At 35.8% G+C, this 17,801-nt stretch overlaps 2 protein-coding genes and 2 long non-coding RNA genes across 4 annotated transcripts; all 4 read left to right on the top strand.

Moving 5' to 3' along the window:
* The first annotated feature begins 2,818 nt into the window (after positions 1–2,818).
* LOC110861911 (sushi, nidogen and EGF-like domain-containing protein 1) lies at positions 2,819–6,210 on the top strand. The gene is made up of 5 exons (XM_022111045.2): positions 2,819–2,977; positions 3,049–3,168; positions 3,593–3,804; positions 4,719–5,111; positions 5,635–6,210. The coding sequence occupies exons 1-5, from the start codon at positions 2,892–2,894 to the stop codon at positions 6,006–6,008; spliced, it is 1,185 nt and encodes a 394-aa protein (XP_021966737.1). The 5' UTR covers positions 2,819–2,891; the 3' UTR covers positions 6,009–6,210.
* A 306-nt stretch (positions 6,211–6,516) lies between these two features.
* LOC110861971 lies at positions 6,517–7,275 on the top strand. The gene is made up of 2 exons (XR_002549123.2): positions 6,517–6,788; positions 6,968–7,275. It is a non-coding gene; the product is annotated as an uncharacterized LOC110861971 (long non-coding RNA).
* A 3,883-nt stretch (positions 7,276–11,158) lies between these two features.
* Positions 11,159–14,640, top strand: LOC110861914 (sushi, nidogen and EGF-like domain-containing protein 1). The gene is made up of 5 exons (XM_022111049.2): positions 11,159–11,318; positions 11,387–11,509; positions 12,243–12,442; positions 13,083–13,475; positions 14,163–14,640. The coding sequence occupies exons 1-5, from the start codon at positions 11,236–11,238 to the stop codon at positions 14,534–14,536; spliced, it is 1,173 nt and encodes a 390-aa protein (XP_021966741.1). The 5' UTR covers positions 11,159–11,235; the 3' UTR covers positions 14,537–14,640.
* A 30-nt stretch (positions 14,641–14,670) lies between these two features.
* Positions 14,671–15,978, top strand: LOC118433304. The gene is made up of 2 exons (XR_004833303.1): positions 14,671–15,334; positions 15,668–15,978. It is a non-coding gene; the product is annotated as an uncharacterized LOC118433304 (long non-coding RNA).
* Positions 15,979–17,801: the final 1,823 nt, after the last annotated feature.

Below are 17,801 nucleotides of genomic sequence, written 5' to 3'. Positions count from 1 at the left end.
TGATTCTTTTCTAAATTTCGAACTTTTTTTTCTTTGTATTTTGCGATGCAAACTCGCAATAAATGCCCCCATTGATTTTGTTCCAAGTACACAAGTAAATATGTCCACTTTTGAGAACGAGGAAAACGCAATTTGTTTATCAAAACGCAAGATGTGCTAAGAATACACACATTTAATTTCATCCCAGAGTAGGTAAAAATTACGATATTACGATTAGTCGCTCAATACCTTTTTTAACTCATGCTCCGAACCGGAATTAAATTTATATCTTGTATCCATAGTTTAATCCACAAATGAGTATGGACTAAATTAAACATCTGTACATACAGTGGGTTCGCAAAAGTATTGGTGGTCCATTTTGCGCTCGGTACCATGTACTATATTTTTGCCAAGGGATAACCATAGATTAATTCTTCAAGCGTTTTTTGAGGCCAAACTAATGGGCTAGAAAATACTTCAAACAGAATTTGAAAATCTGACCCCGTTCGGGGGAAATTGAGAAAAGAGTGCAGAAACATGATGAAAAATTGTTGCAAAAGTATTGGTGGTGCCATATTTTTTTGAATCTGCAGGCCACGCACATTTGAATTCTTAGTCTCATCATTCGTATTAGGCTTTTTTATGTCCACTATAAAACAAATCTATGAAAAACGATCGAAATACGTGACTTGAGCATCGCTGAGAAAAATTTATCGCCAGCATGCACACAGGATGTCCTGGACCTCAAAATTATGACCCTCTGCCCTCACTTAACCTTCGGAAAACTCAGAATGTGTTTAGACGGTACCAGACAACTGGTACGGTGATCAGCAAAGCAAGAAAATACCGTCCAAGAGCCGCAGAACCACACCTAGGTAGAAAAATAACCTATATCGGTAACGACAACCGTCTTGCAAGGGTCTCAGATGTCACAAAAATAAGTAACGAATTACACATTGTAAAGATTCAATGCGGTAATAAAGAAACTAAGGTTCCCCACTTTATTTGACGGCATGCACCCCACCCCATCACTGAATCTAGTCCCAATATAGACGATATTAGATTCCGAACATGCTAGGAAGTAAAACATAATGGATTATCTCTATCAATGTCACCATTTACTTTCGAGCAGTCGATTCTATGTTGTTTAGCTGATTGTTCCAGATGGTTCCAATGTCCACTGATTCAAAAAAATGGAATTTATCTTTATCCGATAGCAGGATCTTGTCGCAATCATATTCCCTCATGGTGCATGATTTTTTGTCCATTGATATATTTTAAATACATTCTTCTACCTATGCATAAATTGAGATATCGGCTTCCTTCAATGAAAATTTGTTTCAGGTAGCCTCCCACACTCAGTCAACTATTAAATTTTGCTATCCAGTATTATCTGGATTTTTTTTGTGACCACTGAGACCCAAGCCATAGGGTTGCCGTTACCATAATGGGTCATTTTTCGACCTATGTGTGATGCGGTGGCCCTTGGACGGTATTGTCTTGCTTTGCTGATCACGGAACCAGTTGTCTTGTACCGTCTAAAGACATTCTGAGTTTTTCCAAGCTTAAGTGAGGTCAGAAGGTCATAATTTTGAGGTCCAGGACATCCTTCATGTATGCTAGTGATAATGTTTTCTCAGCGATGCTCAACTCACCTATTTCGATCGTTTTTAATAGATTTCTAGCATAGTGGACATAAAAAAGTCTAATACGAATGACTAATAAGAATTCATATATGCGTGGCCTGCAGATTAAAAAAAATATGGCACCACCAATACTTTTGCAACAATTTTTTATGATTTTTTTGCACTCTTTTCTCAATTTCCCCGGAACGGGGTCAGATATTCAAATTCTGCTTGAAGTATTTTCTAGGCAATTAGTTTGGCCTCAAAAAACGCTTGAATAATTAATCTATGGTTATCCCTTGGCAAAAACATAGTACATGGTACCGAGCGCAAACTGGACCACCAATACTTTTGAGAACCCACTGTACATACACAGTTATGCTCACGATTGCATCTTAGGGGTCGTTCGTAAATTTTGTAACGCTAAAATCGCGATTTTCTAGGCCCCCACTTCCCCCTTTAACATGTGTAGCATAGGCACGATATCATTGGAACCTTAGACCCCACGCCTCCCTCCCTCTCGCGTTACGTAATTTATGGACGGCCCCTTACCCCAAAATATGCACTTTGCCTTTTCAACATAAGACAGCAAACTGATAAGTAAGCACAGAATCGAGTCACTGCTAAATATTAATTAATTGCAGACCATGCATTAAGAATGTGATGGATTGATGTGGAGGTGAGGTTAAAGCATCTTATCGCAGATGCATAACGTGTCTTGCTTATCTTTGGTAATATGTATCGTCCCTAAGGAGATAGCCAAAATGACGAGAAAACTTACCACATTCTTCACGTGTGGTCCCTAAATTAGTGCAAATACTGAGGTTGACATGCAGCGAAATGCAATCTTCAAGTTCAAGAGCCTCTTACATAAATATTATTTATGCAGATTATACAGACAGAGTCACAGTTGCATCCTGTCCATGAGTCGAGGAGGATGCATAAGGATAAAAATTTGCTAAAATGTTTCGCAATTTAATAATCAACCCATCTTTTTTGCTGATTTTCAATTTCTTTCATTGCTACATAAGAAAGTTTAACACGTGCAAATTTGCTGCATCGATGGAAATTAAGGATGTGAATCTCACTTGATTTAGTTATCAAACTTGTTGACAAAATCTTCCCTAAAATTTGCAAAATTGTGAAAAAATTAACTCCATGAATAAGAAGTGTTTATTCTTAACTGTGTTGACTTTGGGTATAAAATGGGTGCAGATGTTGCATTATATTCACACTTTAAGAACTCATCTCCTGCCGAACTGAAGTAATTTGCAAATTTGCAAAAAAATGTGGTCCGATTTTGCGACCAACGTCTTCCACGTCCTCCTTCGCGTTGGTCTTCACCAATATCAGCCCAATAATGGTCAGTTGGGGTGGGTAATCATTTCTGAAATTTTGATGAAATGGAAATTATAAAATTTTGAAAATTTCCTATTTTTTGCAGGCAATATTACTCGACGGGAAATGTGCACTACACGCCAGTAATTGTCCCACCCGAACTGGTCAGGAAGTTGCCACCAACACTGCAACCCAGAAATTATGACACGGAAACATTTTATACCCAGTAAGTGGTCATGTTTAAATTTTCGAAAAATTATTTTTCAAAATTTCAGAATTTTGCTCACCAACGGAGTGGTGATTTTTTCAAGATTATTCTTATTTTGATTTTCAAAATTTAATATTTTTTAACTCCCGAAGTTCGTGGCAATATTTTTAAATAATTTTTATCCTAATTTATTTCATGTTAAAAATTTTGGAACTTGTTTTTACTTCTTGATTTCGGAAATTAACAAATTCCAAGATTTTGAACGTCAAACAAATTAGGATTAAAAATTTACGAAAATTTTACCAAAATGTTAGCTAATTTTTAATCCTACTCTTTTTATGTCCATATTTTTTTATTTTTTAGCCTCTAAAGTTCGAAGCAATATTTTTAGATAATTTTTAATTTAATTTATTTTAAGTTCAAAATTTTGTATTTTTTTTAGCGTCCGAGGTTCTGCCTTGCGTCAAGGATCCTCCGGTCTTCCTCTGGATTCCTTAATTCCCTTCGGTCTGGACAAGGGTGACGCCATCCTGGCCAAAGCGGACGACGCTTTTGCCCCCATCACCCTTACGAACGGGGACCCCTTCATCTTCTCTAACGCGACGCACTCCTCCCTCTTCATTAATACGAATGGAGGCATCTCTTTTACGAAAGGTGAGTAAAACAAAGTGTCCTTTGTAACTTTGTGAAATCCATGCGTTTTGTAAAATAATTTTACAAAAATAATTTTGTCAAAATTATACGAGATTTCACGAAAATTCGTAGTTTAATTATCCGGTTAATTTTCACAATTAGTAAATACAGATAATTTTTATGTCAAAGTAAATTCTGAAAAATTGATAAAGTTTTAACACTTTTACAAAAAATGGCGAAAAATATAAAAAAATTATGAGGCTATTCACGCAGTAATTTGCAATTTGTGTAAATTTTATAAAATAATTTTACAAGCTTTTATAAAATACTGATCTGATTAAATAAGTTTACAAAAATTTCTAAGCAAATTTTCCTTGGAAATATTTATAAAATCTTGTAACTTGCAAAATTAAAAAAATTACGGATTTTATAAGATTATTAATAACTGCGTGAATTGCCTCAACAATTTATTTGTAAAAAATAAACTCTTTTGAAGAAATGAGATTCGTAATAAATTAAAGATTGTCAAATTCAATTTTCCTTAATATTTCCCATTTTCTATGTTCAAAATTTCCGCTTTACAATTTGTATTTTCCGTCAACCAAAATTTACTTAAAATTGAATATTCCAACGATTCAAACATCAACTAAATATGTAAGTACTTGTTATTATCTTAATTCGCCATACATAGATAATTCTACAAAATCAAAGCCCCATACATTTTGTTAGTCAATGGGGATACTCATTACTAGTGAGCATCGTTAGCAAAAAAAAACAATTTCGCAAGTTATCCAGGAAATTTGTTTTTTTATCAAAAAAATTAGCTTCATTTCCTACCTTGCAAATCACTTATTTATCTAATCCGCTATTTAAAAAATTATGTTGCGATGCTAACTCGTACCCCAATGTAATTAATTATATTTTTTTCATTCCAGGTATCGCATCCTTCATCCCATCCTGTGGCCCGGCCCCAGCCCCGATGATCACGCCGTATTGGGCCGATGTGGATACCCGTTTAGGCGGAAATATCACTTACCGCCAGGCCACGGATTCCGCCACGCTCGGAAAGATTGATGCCTTCCTGCAAAAAGGGTTCCCCGGGCAGACGACGGGGCTCAAGTGGGCCTTCATCATGACCATGGCGGACCTGCCGTTCTGCAATGCCAAGGCGCACACGGATTCCTGCCCGGGACTTGCCCTGCGAAACACGTTCCAAACCGTGCTGGCTCGCGGGAAGGAGGAATCTTACGTGATCTTCTTGTACAACAAGATCCAGTGGACGGCAGCCCCCACGTACACCTACAACGACGGAGGAGACCCTTGCACGGGTGAGCAAATTATTTCAAAATTGCAAAACTTTGCAAAATTGTAAAAATTTGACGTTCTGAACCATGCATTTATTGAATTTAGGGAAAGAAAAGATATATATTACAAATTTTATCAAATTTAAGTCTTCAAAATTCAGGAAATTGGAAAGTTTGCCAAATTAAAAAATTGCAAAATTCAATTCTTTACAAAAAAATAACTAGAAAACTTTTTTTATTCGTTTTCTCCAGAAAAGTTAAAAATTATCAATTCAATTTTCCAACCTTCAGGAAATGACAAAATTCATTTTAAAAAATTCAAAAGTTATTTAAAACCTACCCCAGTAGTAATAAATTTAGTCGCTCGGCTTTAAAAAATTTCTTCTAAAGAAAATCAAAAACACAAACATTTTATGTGATTTTAATTCCTTAAAATCATCATTTAGCGTGAAAAATGTTACAAAAAACGATTTTAAAAAATTCAAAATTTACTGGAAATATTAATTTTCAAGGTTAAAAAATTGAATGCTACCATTAATTTTTTTAGGACTCGGCGGGAAGCATCCTCCCGTCGCCGGATTTGACGCGGCGGACGGTTTCACCCGCTTCCAACTGCCCAACTCTTGCTCCGATAAGTTATTAAACATCGCCTCCACGACCAACATTAATCTTCCTGGCGCCTGGGTTTTCCGCGTCACTTCCGGCCCAGTGACGCCCTGTGACGTCCGATGTCTGCATAACGGTGACCTCCTGGCCGATCCCTACGACTGCACTTCGTACTACCAGTGCTCCAACGGGACCCCGATCAAGCACGTCTGCCCCTTCTACAAACCCGGAGAAAGGCTCGTTTTCAACCCTTTCAAGCAGGTTTGCGTCTGGAAAGACAAATACGCCTGCGAACCAATCTGCACCAAAAATTGAGATGCGATTCCACTTTATGAAATTATTGTTCAGATAAATAATTTAGAATTTTGGCAGCTTAATTATTAAAGATATGTCGAATGAAAAATGTAATTGTATGACAAAATTATTGTTTGGTGTGTAAAATAAATTTGTATTTTGATTGGGCTCAAAACATTATTGGTTAAAATTTTGGAATAAAATTGGTTGTTTCATTGGGCATTATTGTTTCAAATCCGAGAATCTACTTTCCTTGCAAACCTTTCCATACTCCAAATTAAAAAATAGCAAAATGTTTACCAAATAGATATTTGTGTGTCATGTAAAACAGTGGATAAAAATTGGCACAAATATTTGCCAATTGCATAATCCAGTCCTTGTTTACGCATTTCTGATTTTCACTTTCGTTCATTACTTATTACATACATACATATGTATAGCATAAGTAAAATAAATTGGCATAATAAATAAATTTGCTGTTTCAGCAAAAATTAAATACATAAGCAGCAGCATTTATCCCTTTAGTTTTCCAATTGGTTTGCAAAGTTTAAAGCAAAATTTGCAAGTTTGCGAAATAATTATCTTAATGAATATAAAATGCTTACATATTAACTACACATTTTATTTTTGCTTGTATGTACGTAAAAGACGTGTTAAGGATTCTCACATTTCGTGCAATAATATTACTACCTCTTTCGCAAATTTTCCAAAAATGAGGTCCGATTTCTTAATCAGTGTGTTCCACGTCCTTCTCCGTGTCGCCCTCCACGACGACCAAGATTCAGCCAGCAATCATTTGGGGTAAGAATTTTGGTAAAATCCTACACTGTTTGAAATCTGCATGGTATTAATTCCCACAGATATTGATTACTCGATATTAAAGTTGCTATCATTTGGGATTAAAATTGAACCTTTCCCCGTAATTGGAAAATCTTGAAATTAAAATTTTCAAACTATTTGCTATATATTTATTTTTCCAGGCAATACTACTTTCACATCCCTCTCATCGACTTTTCCGGCGTAAAATGTCGAGTTCAATGTCGGTACGACGGTCAACAAATTGCCGACCCGTACGACTGCCACTCTTTCTACGTGTGCTCCAACTGGATATCGTACAAGCACATGTGTCCCTTCTATAACCACACCGATCGCCTGATCTTCCACCCTGTCGACTGGGCCTGCGTTCCACTTGAGGACTACCCATGCAATCAACCGTGCCGAGAACCGTGAAAATTGTGTACAGTAAAATGTTATATTTTTGATAATAAATTGAAATTTAATTCGGAAATTTGAATGCCTACCTACCTACTAATTAATTATTAGTTCATGACAGACTTGACTTTTTGGTTGGATAATCATAAAAAAAAACTTTGGGTCATACATACCTACATATATATATATATGTATGCATTATTTTGTTGAGTGTTTCGCACATATGATAAGGTAAACTTGTATATTTATGCATCAAATTGGGATTATTTGTGGACGACAGATCCTTGACGCTTCGTAGTAACTGTGAACTAAAAACGTATCCATCAGAATAATCTATTTCCGGACATGTCTTTATTTACTTACAGTCGTTACTACATAATTCCGTTATTTATAGGTAATAATTACATAGTATAAATTTTTTCCGCTTGAAGTCTACAGATAATATCTGTTAGATAGTTATGTATGTAGGTATGTACATAGTACATACACATACATAGTGGGGTCATAAGTTCTCGTGAATGCATTTCCGGTAATAAATCCCAAAGTATTAGAGCTATCTGTTCGAAATTTTTATGGATTAACAAGGTATTAATATTGTTTAGAAATCATAACTTCTTTGTCAAGATTTCGTCCACGGGCAATTAGACAAGACATAACTCGTGACGGCCACAGGTTGATCGTGGTATGCGCCAATTTTCGTGCAAAAAGTATTTCAGACTTTTCACCGTTGGCAAAAAATTTAATAGAAAAAAGGCCAGATATTTGTTGTACAGAAGTCTGACATCCGTTTAAGTATGCGGAAGTCAATACGAAGTCATCACCGTGGTGTGCATGGGAGCAAGTTGGCTGGAGAAATGAAATCTCTGTTTTTTACCGCAAAGGGTACAAGTTGAAGCCAAGAATTATTTTCAGAGTGTCCTAAAGCCAAACGTTAATAACCTGAACCCTGGACCCTCCGAAAATCGACATTGGACCTTTCAACAAGACCCTGTTCCTGCGCAAGGTGCAAAATTGTCCAAAACTGGCTTCAGACGAATTTTCATGACTTTTTTTCATCCGTAGAACGGTGCTCAGTATCTGCAGACCTTAATCCCCTAAATTATGACTGGTGGTGAAAATTATAGGTACAAGTATGCTCTAAATTTCACCCAAGTGTGGAAGGGCTGAGGTCGCACTTACTGAAGATCTGGCGCTTTTCCCTGGAAATCCGTGCGTGCCGCGATCGAGCAGTTTTCGCCACGACTTATGTCTTGTGTACAAGCCCATGGAGGAAATTGTGAAAACGAAGTTATGATTTCTAAACAAGATTAATACCTTGTTCATCCACAAAAATTTCTATCAGATAGCTCTAATACTTTGGGCTTTATCACCGGAAATGCATTCACGGGAACTTATGGTCGGACTATGTACATGACTTAATTAAATATGCAAAAGTGTCAATCATTGTGGTGGAGGGTGCTGGGACAAATCCTTGATGCACCGTCTGAACACTCTACTATAATGATATCCCTCTGGGCATCCGTTCCCTTGTGCTTGGCTGGGATGGCCGAAACCTGGATTCCACGGGTAGTACCCGGCCCCACCTCCTACGGAACTCTGGCCCCTACTCACATACACATTGCAATAGTAGCAGCTTAACCATCCACTCGGTGCAGGAATTTGCTGTGAAACAAGTTCAAAATTCGGGAACTAGTTCCTTAACAAGTTATGTAAATCACTAAATTGCAATTTTATACTTACACGACCTCCCCGTGTCACAGAGAGCGTATTAAAGTCACAAACCACCAAATTCGCCAGAGCTATGAGAATAATTGCATAATTAGTGACAAACATCGCAAAATGTGCGAGGTTAATAGTCAACCTAAAACAAAGCCTAAATATGGGTTTTGTAGTTTACTGATTTGGCAATTCTGTACATATGTGATGTGTTTTTTATTTAAGAATGATCAGTGTTTAAATATGCTTGCAAGACAAAGGTTTCCCAGCGACTGGGAAAGGTTGCCAATTTGATGAGAGTCAAATTATCCATAAGGAATTTAACAGGTACTTATGTATCAAATGTTTACTAGCCGTTTATCCACTGCGATTTACGTAAGATTTATTTATCAGTTGTTTTCATCGAAGAGGTTACTACATAATCTTTTGATTTTTTTAACAAACCAGACTAATTTACGGTGAATATACCTCAAACACGACGTATGTATGAGCATTGAGAGGGGTAGCTTTGATGAAACCAGACAAATGGAGATCTCCCAGCGTATGCTCACATGGCTTGAACATGTTCATTTTGACCATGATCAGATTTTAAGTCGGGATGCCAGTGGGATGAGTTCATCTCATCTGAACTCATGAGAAGATGAGTTTGGAATGATATAAGATGGCCTATAAATGAGTTGAGAACTCACATTCATCTCATCTTATGTATCAGGTATTGAGGTGAGTTGAGATGAGGCCGATCTCGCTTCATCTCATCTCGCTGGAAACTCTAATTTTGAGTCACTCGATTGCAGATCTAATTAGTAGGACCTTTGCTAAGGGAACTAACTACCAGCGGGCAGGATTCGCAGTCGAAAAATTCTACACTTTCAAAATTTATTCCATACTTTCTACTGCAAACGACGCATGATGCATCATGCGTCATTTGCAGTTTTCATGTTAATTAAATTTCACTCTAATTTGATCAAAATCGAGGCGCATACGTTGGGAGACGTCCATCGTGACAGTCGGATGAGTGTAAGGAAATGCGGGTGAAGGTAGGAAAACTAGTTTGACAAATGACCAAATCGATCTTATTAGATTATGATGATGATGTCTGCAACATGTTTTTAGTCATTTGCACCATGTCCTATTAAATGTGTGTGCGAATTAAATATATTTACTGAAACAATGTTTAAGTATGTAGTTAGGTTATTGTGCAGACTACATGCGTATGTATGTACATTCTCATCAAACTGGTTTAAATTAAATCATTACTCACCGGAGTACTTATGTACATGCAGTGGTAATAACAACATACAACTTATACTACAATGAATAAAAAGATTTCAAGTATGTACTAAAAAAAGTGGTAATAACGGGTGTTACTGTTTAATAATGTTGTGGTAATGGAAATTTTACCACTCAGAATAAGATTACTTACTACCAGTCGGATGGAAGTTGTTACATGTTGTACTAAAGATAAGTATAAATATGTGACTTCATCACATTTTTAAGAGTGCAGCGTTGGGGTTATAATTCATCGCATAATTCTTACTCAATTTCACCTTATTGCACTTTTCCTCGTCAGCTAACTGGTGAATAAGCACAGAATCCAGTCACTCAATAAATAAGAAAGAGGATCAATTCCATTTAAGCCAGTAGTGCAACATATTAATTAATTATGGACCATGCATGAAGAATATGACAGATTTGCGTCGGATTGAGGTCAAGAAATCTCATGGTTGGCACTTCGTATTTACTTATCTGTTGCATATATTTATGTATCACGCATAATCAAAATTATAAAAAAATTGACCACATCCTTTACGACTGGTCCCTTAATTAATGGACATGCTTACATGAAATGAAAAATACAATCTCTTCAAGTTCAAGAACCTTTTACATATTATGTAAATATTATTTATGCAGATTAGGCTCACAGAGTCCAACCATATGTTGAAAGAAAGCCATGCATTGAACATATCCGTTAATTAAATAAATGGAATCAATTGGTATAAAACTTAGTAAAAATGTTTTCCAATTTAATAACCAATCATTCTTTTTTGCTGATTTTCAATTTCTTTAGGAAAGTTCAACACGTGCAAATTTGCTGGATCAATGGTATTTAAGGATGTTAATCTCACTTATCAAACTTGTTGACAAAATTTTCCTTAAAATTTGCAAAATTGTCAAAAAATAGGGTCTATGAATAAGAAGTGTTTATTCTTAATTAGGTTGACTCTGGGTATAAAATGAGTGCAGATGTTGCATTATATTCACACTTTTCAATCGAACGCTTCTCCAGCCAAACGGAAGTAATTTGCAAACTTGCTGAAAAATGTGGTCCGACTTTGCGACCAACGTCTTCCACGTCCTCCTTCGCGTTGGTCTTCACCAATATCAGCCAAATGGCCAGTTGGGGTAAGTAATCATTTAGGAAATTTTTATAAAATGGAAACTATGGAATTTTGAAAATATATTTTTTGTAGACAATATTCCTCCAACCCGACTGGACAAATCCACTACACACCTGTAATTGTTCCACGCGACGTGGTGGCGAAGTTACCCTCACTATCACCCGAAGACTATGGTGAGGAACGACGTCATACTCAGTAAGTTAAATTTAAGAAATTCTGAGTTTTCATGTCCAAAATTTTCTAGTTTTTTAACTTCGTGGCAAAATTTTTTGATAATTTTAAATCGTTTTTTATGTCGAAGTTTTTTTGTTTTCCCAACTTGGCCAAAATTGAAATAATTATTTGCTCTAATTTGTTTTATATTCAAAATTGTTAATTTTGACCCGAAAAATTTTCCAATAGTTTTTAATCCTAATTGATTTCATGCTCAAAATTTATGGATTTTTCAGCATTACAAGTCCGTGGCAAAATTTTTGGACGCCCTTTTAACCCAAATATTTTCATGATCGAAAGTTACTGAACCCCCCAAAGCTAAATTTTGGATAATTCTTAATCCTAATTTTGTCAGGCTCTGAGTTTTTTGATAACTTTGAGTTTTCGGCTTTGAGTGAGGCTTTGAGTTTTTTGTTTTTTGAGTGGCAATTTTTTTTTTTAGAAAATTTATAACCTTAATTTATTTAAGGTTAAAAATTTTATAACTATTTTTAGCTTCGGAGGCTAAAAATTCCAAAGATTTTTAAATAAAGTAATAAATCAAATAAGGGAGGATTCATAATTAACTAAAACTTTGGCAAAATTTTAGTTACTTTTTTGGCCTACTTTGTTCAGGCTCAACATTTTTTTATTTTCAGCCTCCAAAGTTCGTGGCAATATTTTTCGATAATTTGAAATTTGAATTTTTTCATGTTCAAAATTTTGCATATTTTAGCGTCCTCCATGAAGGATCTTCCGGTCTTCCACTTGGTTCCTTGATTCCCTTCGGCCTGGGCAAAGGGGACGCCATCCTGGCCAAAGTCGACGACGCCTTTGCCCCCATCGCCCTCACGAAGGGGGACCCCTTCACCTTCTCCAACGTGACGTACTCCTCCCTCTTCCTGAACACGAATGGAGGCATCTCTTTTAAGAAAGGTGAGAAATTAACAAAGTTTTGATTTATTTAATGTTAAAAATCCCTTCCTATTTGATAGGAAGGGATTTGAAATCAATTAAATATTCCAGTGTAATTGAAGTCTTAAAGAAGACAATTAAATTTGGAAATTTTGAACAGAAGATTGGCGTACATATTTAGCTTGGAAAGTTGGAAATGAACTACCTAATAATGGAAAAATTCATTTAAAAAATATCGTTTCACGATCACAGAATTTTGTAAAATGTTATTTTTTTAAAAAAAGGCCGTTTATAAATTACGTAAGGCGCCAAGGGGCAGGGGGGTCTCAGAAGGCTTCAGTGATATCGTGCTAATGTAACACGTGCAAAAGGGGGAGAGGGGTTTAGAAAATCGAGATGCACAATTTGTGAACGTCCCCTTTTCGTAAAAATTAGTATCTTAAAAAATTCTGTGATCGTGAAATGATATTTTTGCGAATTGTAATCCGCGGATTACAATAACGCGTTATTAGTTTATTTCCAACTTAAATATATACGCCAATCTTATACTCAAAATTTCCTAATTTAATTGTATTTTTATTTTCCCATTTTATGCTTTTAACGATACGATTTTTTTGACAGCGAATAATTGACTTCCCACTTGAATAATTATTTACCGCAGGTATCGCAACCTACATCCCGTCTTGTAGTCCGGCCCCTGTCCCGATGATTACGCCGTTTTGGGCCGACCCTGACACGAGTTTAGGCGGGAATATTACTTATCGCGAAGCCGCCGATTCCGCCACGCTTGGAAAGGTTGACGCCTTCCTGCAAAAAGGGTTCCCCGGACAGACGACAGGACTCAAGTGGGCCTTCATCATGACCATGGCAGACCTACCCTTTTGCCATGCCGGGGCGCCCACGGATTCCTGCCCAGGACTTGCCTTGAGAAACACGTTCCAAACCGTGTTGGCCAGAGGGAAGACGGAATCGTATGTGATCTTCTTGTATAAAAAGATCCAGTGGACGGCAGCCCCCACGTACGCGTACGGTGACGGAGGAGATGCTTGCACAGGTGAGGAAGTTATTTAGGGCGAAAAAGATATGAAATCGTAAAACATCATAATTTTAAAATCTAGAATGCAAAGCTTTTACTAAATTTATGAAAATAATAAGTTTATAAAATTACAAGCTCAGTTTTTTGCAACATTACAAAAACTACAAAATTAAGTATTTTGAAAAATTATAAAGAATACAGGATTTTGTAACAAAAGTTCTAAAAATGTATAAAATTTTAAATTCAAACAACTACGAAGTTTACAAAAATTATAAAATTACAAAATTTATAAAATTCCAAAATTTACATAATTTATTTTTTTACATACTTAAAAAATTATAAATTTAACTTTCAAAATCTGTTCCAAGAATTTGCAAAATTGAGAAATTTTAATTCATAAGATTTACTCAATCTATAACAATTGTAAAATTATAAAAATTTGCTTTAAAATTTTTAAAGTTTACAAAATTACGAACACATAGTATTTATTAAATTAGACAGGTCGGTCTATTTTAAACAATTTGCACCCCTTTAAATATATAAATTCAAAAAAATTACTAGCATTATTAATTGATTTCTGAAGATCTAGCAATCTAGTACGTAACGTTGCCCAAATTCGAAAACCTTAGCACAATAGCATAAAAACATCGAGAAATATTATTTTTTTTATAAAAAATGGATCACTAAATCTCTTTAATTTTTAAGGACTCGGCGGCAAACATCCTCCCGTTGCCGGATTCGATGCCGCGGATGGCAAAACGCGCTTCCAACTGCCCACCTCCTGTTCCAATGACGCCTTAAAAATCGCCTCCACGACCAACATTAATCTTCCTGGCGCCTGGGTTTTCCGCGTCACTTCCGGCGCAGTGACACCTTGTGACGTCCAATGTCTGCACAACGGTGACCTCCTGGCTGACCCGTACGACTGCATGTCGTACTACCAGTGCTCCAACGGGACCCCGATCAAGCACGTCTGCCCCTTCTACAAACCCGGAGAAAGGCTCGTTTTCAACCCTTTCAAGCAGGTTTGCGTCTGGAAAGGCGAGTACGCCTGCGAACCAATCTGCACCAAAAATTGAGATGCGATTCCACTTTATGAAATTATTATTCAGATAAATAATTTAGAAATTTGGCAGCTTAATTATTAAATGTGTCCAAATTTGGAAAACAATAATTTAAAAAATTTAGATTTATGATAAAATTATTATCTGTTTGTTTCTCGGATTAACTAAATTTTTAAACAATTGGGTTAAAAAACTTAAATTATCTTGAAACTTACCTTGAAAATAAACTTGATTATTTTATTTTGCAATAACTTCCCAGAAAAATTTTTCCATGACCAGGGAATCAACTTTTCTTCCAACCTTTTGTGTTCTACACAACAAATTTAAACGATTTACGTATCTAGGTAGTTATGTGAAACACTCGATAAAAATTGGCACACATCGTTGTCAATTGCATAATCCCGTCCTTATTTACATATTGCTGATTTCACTTTAGTTCAGTACCTATTACATGCAGAAGTAAAGTTATAAATTTGCTGTTTCAGGAGAAACAAATTAATAATCAACATTTATTACTTGAACCATTTATCAATTTTTTTGCAAAGTTTAAAGCAAAATTTGCACATTCGCGAAATAATTATCTCCATGAATATAAAATGCTTACATATTAACTACACATTTTATGTTTTGGTGTATGTATGGGTGTGAATGTTTCATTGGATTCGCACATTCGTGCAATAACATCCTCGCATGCTTCTCATCCCTTTTTTGGAAATTTGTGAAAAATGAGATCCGATTTCTTAGTCAATGTGTTCCACGTCCTTCTCCGTCTCGCCCTCTACGACGACCAAAATTCCACTGGAATCATTTGGGGTAAGAAGGTTTATACATAAAATTTTAAATGTTACACAGTCAGAAATCTGGTATTAAATTCCCGCCCGTATTGATTTCTCGTATTAAAATTGATATCGCTGGGTATTAAAATTTTACCCGTCCCTAAATAGTTTCAAGCGATATAGTAAAACTTATGTACATATCGAGCTACTACATACATAAATATGTCGTATTACTGATCAATACCATCTTGGTTTAGTCATGTATGTATGAATACAAATACCTCTTGGTATTATTTTAACTCTGGATTTCTAAGTGAAATTAAAAAATTTTGCAATTAAAATTTGCAAACTATATATTTATTTTTTGCAGACAATATTACTTTCACATCCCTCTCATCGACTTTCCCGGCGTAAAATGTCGAGTTCAATGTCGGTACGACGGTCAACAAATAGCCGACCCGTACGACTGCCACTCTTTTTACGTGTGCTCCAACTGGATATCGTACAAGCACATGTGTCCCCTCTTTAACCACACCGACCGGCTTATTTTCCACCCTCTCGACTGGGCCTGCGTCTCACTCGAGGACTAGCCATGCAATCAACCTTGCCGGGAGCCATGAAAATTTCGTAAATTAATAAGTTAAATTTCCGAAAATAAAACAAAATGAAATTCTGACATAATTGATTCGATAGGCTAAAAAACCTTATGTAATTATGTACTTACAAAGCATAAATTTGAGAATTTAAAAGTGGAAACTAAAACCACTTGGGATGAAAGTTCGGAATTTTTTGTTCCAGTATTGAATCTTAGGGAATATCAACATGAAATAAAATAATTAGGTACATGAATATTTTTGTATTTACGCGTAAATAGAAAAATATGCATGTACTGGCTTCGAATTTATACACGCGTGTATAGATTCCAAGCCAGTTTTTGAAAGTACATAATAAATATGTATGAATTGAATAGAGTATAAAATGTATCGGATTCTGGTCATGTACATATTTTATTGCTATGAACATGAAAACTCTAGCTTAAACTTGTCACAGCTTAAAATTTTGTTACAAATTTTGGAACAAAATTTGTAGGCTTATCATAAATTTAGGTTGAATAGCATCAAGTCCTGCAAAATTTAGTTTCTTAGTGTTTACTTTATTATAAATCTACACATATTTACGATATATACATTTTAAATACTCTCGCTTTAAATTTACTTCACAAATTGTACATTCATCCGAGTCATATGATCCGACTAAATTATGTAAAATTGCAAAATTATTAATCATCCAGTACCAGGTGGGATTCCCCCCCAAATCTGGACACATCGTCCTAACTTTTGACTATAGTCTTGTCCCACTGGACATCTGTTCTGAAGAGTGTTCCCCTGTGATTGACTCGGATGACCGAAACCTGGATTCCAAGGGTAGTACCCGCCCCATCCTCCCCCGGTACTCTGGCCCCCACTCGTGTACACATTACAGTAGTAGCAGTTCAACCAGCCACCCCCAGTTGGGATTTGCTGTAAGATAATTCCAGAATTCAGCAACTCGTTCATTAAAAATTTAAAGTACTTGTACATACATTAAGAATTTATAAATGAAAATTTTATACTTACGCGGCCCTCCCGTGTCACAGATAGCCGGTTAACACCACACATCACCAAATTCGCCGATGCGATAAGTATAATTGCATAATTAGTGACAAACATTGTGAAATTTGGGAATTAAGTACCTCAAAAAGAGCCTATGGATTTTGTACATAGGTTTATAAATTTACAGATTCGTCAAGCAAAAATTGAAAAAAATTGTCAATTCTAAATTACTCGGTTCACTAAAATGTGAATTAAATATGTGACGTATATTTAGGGATGATCACTATATATGGGTCATATTGCGATTGAATTGTTTGCTTGACAAGGGTTACCCAGCGACTGGGAAAGGTTGGCAATTTGATTAAAAGTAAAATTCTCCACGCCGAAATTATGTAAGTACATACATAAGATGCATTTATATGTAAGTTGTTTGCGTCTACGGGGTTACTATCCTTCCCATTTTATCAAAAAACCAGACGGATTTACGGTTAATATACCTCAAACAAAATGTATGTACTGTACATATGATAATTCAGAGGGGTCACTTTGGCGAAAACTTGCAATTCAGGTCTCCCAGCGTATGCTCACAGATTTTGACCATATACATATTTATATAATCAGATTTTGAGGATAGGGTCACTACTGTCGCTAAATCAAAAATCTATGTAATATGAAGTTTGAAAAAGACAAAATCTCCCAACGGTCACGATATTTGCATCCAAAGAGGAGAAAGCGGGACCTAAGCTCGAAAAATTGCACACATTCAACATTTGTCCCTCATTACGTAGTTTTCAGATGAAAATATCTCTGCTCAACCTACGAATTGGCAGATAGTATCATTTGCAATTTTCATGTGAAGCAATTTGAATTCACCCTAATTTGGTCAAAATCGAAAAGTACGCGTTGGGAGAC

This window comes from Folsomia candida, unplaced genomic scaffold (assembly GCF_002217175.1).
Source record: "Folsomia candida strain VU population unplaced genomic scaffold, ASM221717v1 Fcan01_Sc047, whole genome shotgun sequence".
NCBI lineage: Eukaryota > Metazoa > Arthropoda > Collembola > Entomobryomorpha > Isotomidae > Folsomia > Folsomia candida.
The sequence above is the reverse complement of the archived record's forward strand: the minus strand, read 5'-3'. Positions and strand labels throughout refer to the sequence as shown.

What these genes read in the sequence shown, in the direction of transcription:
- LOC110861914 (XM_022111049.2), top strand. Translation starts at nt 11,236, where the DNA reads ATGTGGTCCGACTTTGCGACCAACGTCTTCCACGTCCTCCTTCGCGTT. An exon ending in GAGGAACGACGTCATACTCA is followed by an intron (nt 11,510 to 12,242) that starts GTAAGTTAAATT and finishes TGCATATTTTAG; the next exon opens with CGTCCTCCATGAAGGATCTT. An exon ending in AGGCATCTCTTTTAAGAAAG is followed by an intron (nt 12,443 to 13,082) that starts GTGAGAAATTAA and finishes TATTTACCGCAG; the next exon opens with GTATCGCAACCTACATCCCG.
- LOC110861911 (XM_022111045.2), top strand. Translation starts at nt 2,892, where the DNA reads ATGTGGTCCGATTTTGCGACCAACGTCTTCCACGTCCTCCTTCGCGTT. An exon ending in CCCAATAATGGTCAGTTGGG is followed by an intron (nt 2,978 to 3,048) that starts GTGGGTAATCAT and finishes TATTTTTTGCAG; the next exon opens with GCAATATTACTCGACGGGAA. An exon ending in CGGAGGAGACCCTTGCACGG is followed by an intron (nt 5,112 to 5,634) that starts GTGAGCAAATTA and finishes TAATTTTTTTAG; the next exon opens with GACTCGGCGGGAAGCATCCT.